The 7,500-nt window shown below is 46.5% G+C and overlaps 1 protein-coding gene across 1 annotated transcript; it reads right to left on the minus strand.

Annotated features, from left to right (window-relative positions):
- Nucleotides 1-3,981: 3,981 nt before the first annotated feature.
- On the minus strand, nt 3,982-4,743 carry LOC134465279 (uncharacterized). The gene has a single exon (XM_063218866.1). The coding sequence runs from the start codon at nt 4,741-4,743 to the stop codon at nt 3,982-3,984; it is 762 nt and encodes a 253-aa protein (XP_063074936.1).
- Nucleotides 4,744-7,500: the final 2,757 nt, after the last annotated feature.

Here is a 7,500-nt window from a genome sequence, read left to right on the forward strand (position 1 = left end):
TTCGTGTGCCGCGTGTGTGCATGTGTGTGTGTGTGGTGTGTGTGTGTGTGTTGTGTGTTGTGTGTATGCCTTCGTGTGCCGCGTGTGTGCATGTGTGTGTGTGTGTGGTGTGTGTGTGTGTGTTGTGTGTATGCCTTCGTGTGCCGCGTGTGTGCATGTGTGTGTGTGTGTGTGTTGTGTGTTGTGTGTATGCTGTCGTGTGCCGCGTGTGTGCATGTGTGTATGCCTTCGTGTGCCGCGTGTGTGCATCAGGGCTTGACACTGGCACTAGCCAACCGGCCAAATGCTGGTAAAACTTGGCTGTGGCTAGTAGTACTAGCCAATTTGGCTGGTAGTTTATTCCTTGGTAACATACGCATCATAACCTTTATGCTGCTGTTTGCCCCTTGTGTATCAATTGTTTTTATTTAAGTTCAAGAAAAAGTTCAGTAATTCAGTGTCTATTTGCTTTATATGCTTCCATGTAGAAAGGTATACAGTCATCTTGCTTTAGCACCTCGTCTTCTGAGGTTAGATGTACACGTATCATGATAAAGAAAATATAACGATAGAAAATCAGTGGCTAGTGGAATACCTGAATGGCTAGATACCTGAATGGCTAGTGACTCGGGAAAACCACTAGCCATAGTGGCCAATGGGTGAAAAAGTTAATGTCAAGCCCTGGTGTGCATGTGTGTGTGTGTGGTGTGTGTGTGTGTGTTGTGTGTTGTGTGTATGCTGTCGTGTGCCGCGTGTGTGCATGTGTGTCACTCTCGATGGAGAGCCGTGGACTAGTGGTTAGGTCAGCAGTCTTAAAGATGCACTGTGTAATATTTTAGTAGTAGGTTATTTACGTTTATTTAGTTTATTTAAGTTCAGTCACGATGCTCATTGACAATTTTTTTGAATTTTGAATATTTTGAATATCCAGAAATGAACTTTTTTTTAGTTGCAAAACTTACCGTGCTTTGGTCATACTAGTAACTATTTGTTCATTATTTAGTAAATATTTACGAGAAGATGGAATTTGGCAATAGGCAGCACTGAGTGGCATCTCCCATTTTACTGGATTGTATGTTTTCTAACCTGCCCAGGGACTGCAGATGGAAATTAGCTTTTAGCTATCTGGTGCAGGTCATCTCTTTACTATGTAACTAATGTACTTTGCACATGATCCCTGATGAAATAAACCAATAAACTAAACACAGTTTCAATGGGCAGTATAGGAGTTCCTCCATGGCTGAGGTTCCTGTGAGCAAGGCACTTAACCCCCGTTCTGGTCCAGGGACTGTAACCAATACCATGTAAAATAAAGTTGCTTTGGATCTAAGCATCAGCTAAGTGAAAAACTAAACAAAACAAAAACGTATATCTTAGCAGCACGCCTACATGTTGAGGAATATAAAGTAGATGTTCTCCAGAGAGTCCCAGGTAGTGCAGGTGGATGCGTGGGATATGTCAAGGTAGCAGACGGCTGTTTAGTTCTGCATACATTTAACACACAACAGCACTTCTATACAGGGCCACTCACTGGCAGCTCTCACTGGGCCCAGGACAAAGCCATCTGAAAGGACCCCCTAACCAATGCATACAATGTAATGGGCACCCAATTCTGGGCTCCCTATCTCCCTGGACCAGGGACAACATACCTCTTTGTCCCCCCTGTCGGCGGGCCTGCTTCTATAGGATCTAAAACTAGGCCAGTGTAACAAGATGGCAGTATAATGATACAGCGTCTGTATTATATTTTGTGTACGTGTTTGTGTACTGCATCTCAGGCAGGGAAATGAGTGCAGTTTGATGCGTGGGCTACATGTAGGCTATGCCAAGGCAGCAAGAGTCTTGTCAGAAGCATGTCTGGGCAATGGGGAAAAGATCAAACTTACAAAATCACTTATGATTCAGCGGCACCCATACACGTTCAATGCACAATGGATATGCCTATGGCACCTTATGCTCCCTTATTTCTTTCCACATAGAGCATCAGATTTGTATAGCCATATAAGTTATTTTAAAAAGAAGATGATCTCTTTCCTATAGGAGTGGAGTGGGGGTCTAAAACTAGGTCAGTAACGGTGGGGTGGCGTCCGCGCCAATGTCTTATCCTGAGCGTATCGCTCGGTGTGTAATTCCAAGAGCAGCATATTGAAAAGCAAGAAAGGAGTCGCACACTGGAGTTGAATGCAGAATCAAAAACTGGGAACACTGCTGATGGTCTAGACCCGAAACGTTTGTCCCTTGTCTGTCGGTTTTATTTTCTTTTTGCTTTGTTTGATACAGTTTTTGATTTTGCATTCAGCTCCAGTGTGCGACTCCTTTCTCTTTTCATAAAACTAGGTCAGTAAATACTTCTTCAATCTGAGCTCCTCCACTCCTTCTATTCTTGCCTCGTGTCTTTTTCCTCCTTTTCTTATAGACGTCACCATAGCTACGTGTCCTACATGTCTCCAAATGAGGCCTAACGAAGGAGGTCCTCATAATTTCCATAGAGCAGGGTTCCCCAAACTGGGGTGCGTGCACCCCTGGGGGTGCGCAGCCTGCCACAATGGGGTGCGCAAGCTGAATAGAGCAATGGCTGAGATGTGTGTTTTTATACAGAATTAATGAATATTACACAGTTTTAATTTTTGGCGAATTGTATACTGGAAAGATCCACCTGAAGTGTAATTTATAACTTGTCATGCAACAAATTCCATTGTAATAATGGCAGAAAAAATGTCAGGTCTATTGGAAATGAGGATTGCCCAAAATTTGCGGCTCTGCAACATTCGCTTCAGGGGTGCACGAACCACATTGAAATGTAAAAGGGGGTGCGCAGGGAAAAAGTTTGGGAACCACTGCCATAGAGGATTACAGCCTTAATGACCAGTGATGAGCCTCCTTCTCCACCCCCCCCCCCCCCCCCTCCAGGGGATCACAAACACTGGGGACTTGGGATAAAATTACCTCCACTGCCCCTCTCCTCTCCTCTCCTCTCCTCTCCTCTCCTCTCCTCTCCTCCTCCTCTCCTCCCCTCTCCTCTCCTCTACTGCCCCTCTCCTCTCCTCTCCTCTCCTCTCCTCTCCTCTCCTCTCCTCTCCTCCCCTCTCCTCTCCTCTCCTCTCCTCTCCTCTCCTCTCCTCTCATCTCTCCTCCCCTCTTCCTCCTCTCTCTTCTCCCCTCTCCTCTCCTCTCCTCTCCTCCCCTCTCCTCTCCTCTACTGCCACTCTCCTCTCCTCTCCTCTCCTCTCTTCTCCTCTCCTCTCCTCTCTTCTCCTCCCTCTCCTCTCCTCTATTGCCACTCCCCTCTCCTCTCCTCTCCTCTCCTCCCCTCTCCTCTACTGCCCCTCTCCAGGTGACTACTCTGACACCTCTTCATCTTTTTTTTTACAGACTTTTGCAACTGTTTACACTATTCTAAAGACACTATTCTAAAGACACTATTCTAAAGACACTATTCTAAAGACACTATTCTAAGGCCACTATTCTAAAGACACTATTGTAAAGACACTATTCTAAAGACACTATTCTAAAGACACTATTCTAAAGACACTATTCTAAAGACACTATTCTAAAGACACTATTCTAAAGACACTATTCTAAGGCCACTCTGTTTACACACACAAAACTTATATGTGTGACACTCACAGTACACTATTCTAAAGCCTGACCCTCATCTTTCACATCTGCCTCTCAAGGTAGTGAAAACCAAATTCAATATGAATCAATACACAACATCATCTTCTATTCTTTTCAGATGTATTACGGTTTTGAAAACTGTTCATTTTGGTGGTGTGGGGACCTGCTTTGCATGTTGGTGGTGTGGTGACCTGTTTTGGTGGTGTGGGGACCTGTTTTGGTGGTGTGGTGTGGGGACCTGTTTTGGTGGTGTGGTGTGGGGACCTGTTTTGCATGTTGGTGGTGTGGGGACCTGTTTTGGTGGTGTGGGGGCCTGTTTTGGTGGTGTGGGGACCTGTTTTGGTGGTGTGGGGGCCTGTTTTGCATGTTGAGAAGTGACACAGGCTACTGTATCTCATCAACAGTTTGGTGGTGTGGGGGCCTGTTTTGGTGGTGTGGGGACCTGTTTTGGTGGTGTGGGGACCTGTTTTGCATGTTGGTGGTGTGGGGACCTGTTTTGGTGGTGTGGGGACCTGTTTTGGTGGTGTGGGGACCTGTTTTGGTGGTGTGGGGACCTGTTGTGCATGTTGGTGGTGTGGGGACCTGTTTTGGTGGTGTGGGGACCTGTTTTGGTGGTGTGGGGACCTGTTGTGCATGTTGGTGGTGTGGGAACCTGTTTTGCATGTTGGTGGTGTGGGGACCTGTTTTGCATGTTGGTGGTGTGGGGACCTGTTTTGGTGGTGTGGGGACCTGTTTTGCATGTTGGTGGTGTGGGGACCTGTTTTGGTGGTGTGGGGACCTGTTTTGGTGGTGTGGGGACCTGTTGTGCATGTTGGTGGTGTGGGGACCTGTTGTGCATGTTGGTGGTGTGGGGACCTGTTTTGGTGGTGTGGGGACCTGTTTTGGTGGTGTGGTGTGGGGACCTGTTTTGGTGGTGTGGGGGCCTGTTTTGGTGGTGTGGGGACCTGTTTTGATGGTGTGGGGGCCTGTTTTGGTGGTGTGGGGACCAGTTTTGGTGGTGTGGGGACCTGTTTTGCATTTTGGTGGTGTGGGGACCTGTTTTGATGGTGTGGGGGCCTGTTTTGGTGGTGTGGGGACCAGTTTTGGTGGTGTGGGGACCTGTTTTGCATGTTGAGAAGTGATACTGCACAGGCTACTGCATCTCATCCAGCAGCTTGCTCCTCTCACCTCTCACCAATACCGTGGTTGCCTTGGCAACGCTGCTCTCTAATCTGCACCGTAGCAACCCAATTGTTAGGAAGAAATGAAGAATGTTTAAAATAATCACACCTGATTGGTCAGACAGCAATCAACTGTTATTATATATTTTTGATTCTTTTCAATTTTCTTTCATGCGTTTTAAATGTTAGATCCAGCCTGAGTGCTTCCTCTTTGGGAGTAGATTAGACTTGGCTGTGTGTGTGTGTGTGTGTGTGTGTTTGTGTGTGTGTGTGTGTGTGTGTGTGTGTGTGTGTGTGTGTGTGTGTGTGTGTGTGTGTGTGTGTGTGTGTGTGTGTGTGTGTGTGTGGTAGACTAGGCCACATGAGTGCGTCATCCCTCTGCACTAATGAAGACTCCCTGATTGCACTAAACTGCCCACCCTAATCCACACAGTCAACAACACGGCCTTAGTGTGTGTGTGTGTGTGTGTGTGTGTGTGTATGTGTGTGTGTGTGTGTGTGTGTGTGTGTGTGTGTGTGTGTGTGTGTGTGTGTGTGTGTGTGTGTGTGTGTGTGTGCGTGCCTTCAATCAACAACAGAATGCATTATAATTATTTGAAAACTACAACAAGGTTTTTTCTCAGTTTTTGCGGTTAATTGCAAAACAAAGTGAGTCCCTTTTCTCTCAAAAACAGGAATATACACACGTATCTCTTCTCAAACCAAATCTCTGTCCCTCTTTCTCTCTGAAACACACACGCACGTACGCACACACACACGCATACACACGCACACAATTCATCTGACCTGGATCAGCAGCTATATGATTTATGCAGCACAGCAGCGGTGAGTATGTGTGTGTGTGTGTGTGTGTGTGTGTGTGTGTGTGTGTGTGTGTGTGTGTGTGTGTGTGTGTGCGTGCGCAGTACAGCAGCGGTGTGTGTGTGTGTGTGTGTGTGCGTGCGCAGTACAGCAGCGGTGTGTGTGTGTGTGTGTGTGTGTGTGCAGTACAGTACAGCAGCGGTGTGTGTGTGTGTGTGTGTGTGTGAGTGTGTGTGTGCAGTACAGCAGCGGTCAGCTTGCATCTGAGGTAGCATGTTTTGCCCCACCTGCTTTCGTCTATGTAGGTCAAGTGCATTTAAAGGTGAACTGTGTAGTATTGTGGTCACAGTGGGTATTGCAACTATGCTTATCATCTTAAACTGTGCTGTCTATTGCTAAATTTCATATTTTCATGGATATTTATTAAATAATAAACTAATATTTACTGGTATGACCAAAGTATAGCAACATTTGCAGCTGAAAATGTCTATTTCTGGAAATTCAAAATGGCGGACTATGGAGAAGATCCCCCTTTTCTTCTTTCTTCCTTCATAGAGGTGAAGTGTAGCCAAAGACTCTGGCATGGCAACCAGAAGAGTACCTAAAGCCATCTCCATGGCAACCAGAAGAGTACCTAAAGCCATCTCCATGGCAACCAGAAGAGTACCTAAAGCCATCTCCATGGCAACCAGAAGAGAACCTAAAGCCATCTCCATAGTAACCAGAAGAGTACCTAAAGCCATCTCCATGGTAACCAGAAGAGTACCTAAAGCCATGTCCATGGCAACCAGAAGAGAACCTAAAGCCATCTCCTCGGCAACCAGAAGAGAACCTAAAGCCATCTCCTCGGCAACCAGAAGAGTACCTAAAGCCATCTCCATGGCAACCAGAAGAGAACCTAAAGCCATCTCCATAGTAACCAGAAGAGTACCTAAAGCCATCTCCATGGTAACCAGAAGAGTACCTAAAGCCATCTCCATGGCAACCAGAAGAGAACCTAAAGCAATCTCCATGGTAACCAGTAGAGTAGAGCCATTTCCATTGCTATCTCTCTTTAGATTACCTGAAGCCATCTCTGTCCATTTCTATTTCTATCTCTACTTTGTAACCTACCTCTCACTCTTCCTCCATCTCTGTGTCTCTCTCCATCTCTCTCCTCAGCTCTCTGTCTCGCTAGTTTTCCCTTCTCTCTCCCTATCTCTCTCCCACTTTTTCTCTCTCTCTCTCTCTCTCTCTCTCTCTCTCTCTCTCTCTCTCTCTCTCTCTCTCTCTCTCTCTCTCTCTCTCTCTCTCCCTTTCAAACTCTACATCTATCTCTCTCCGTCTCTCCCTTTATGTCTCTGCACCCCTCCCCCTCTCTCTCTCCCTCTGTTCCAGTCCTTGGCTATGGAGATGCAGAAAACAGCAACACGCTGATCTGATCAGCACATTCAAAAGCAGCTGTCTGAGTAGCCAATGAAAGAGAAGAATGGCCAGAGCAATGGAAAAGGCAGCTTTGCACCTGCACAGTGAGCAGCAATGGCCACAGCATTGGAAAAAGGCAGGTCTGCACCCGAACAGTGCATAGCAATGGGAAACAAAAGTTGATTTGCATATTGGACATACACTCGCAAAAATCTAAAAACACACACATCGTTCCCATCCCTTAGATCAGTCGCTCCCAAACTTTTTCACCAGGGACCCACTTTTTGGACTTGTGAATATTATTCGTGCCCCTCCCACCCACCATAGTCTAAGCCTAGCAAAGCAATGGATTTCTAGCAACATTAGCAGACAAACTATTAATGGAAAATCTAGCAATATCAAAGACAAAGACAAAAAAATGCCTGAGGCACTAAACCCTCACCCCACTCCACCCCCCTATACACCTTGCAAACTCCCCCCCACTCCACTCCACTCCTCTTTACTCCTGATGCCCCCCTCCACTCCACTCCACTCCACT

This window comes from Engraulis encrasicolus, chromosome 2 (genome assembly GCF_034702125.1).
Source record: "Engraulis encrasicolus isolate BLACKSEA-1 chromosome 2, IST_EnEncr_1.0, whole genome shotgun sequence".
NCBI lineage: Eukaryota > Metazoa > Chordata > Actinopteri > Clupeiformes > Engraulidae > Engraulis > Engraulis encrasicolus.

Bases quoted from the DNA above. Each gene is read 5' to 3' on its own strand.
- LOC134465279 (XM_063218866.1), bottom strand. From the start codon at position 4,743: ATGAGATGCAGTAGCCTGTGCAGTATCACTTCTCAACATGCAAAACAG.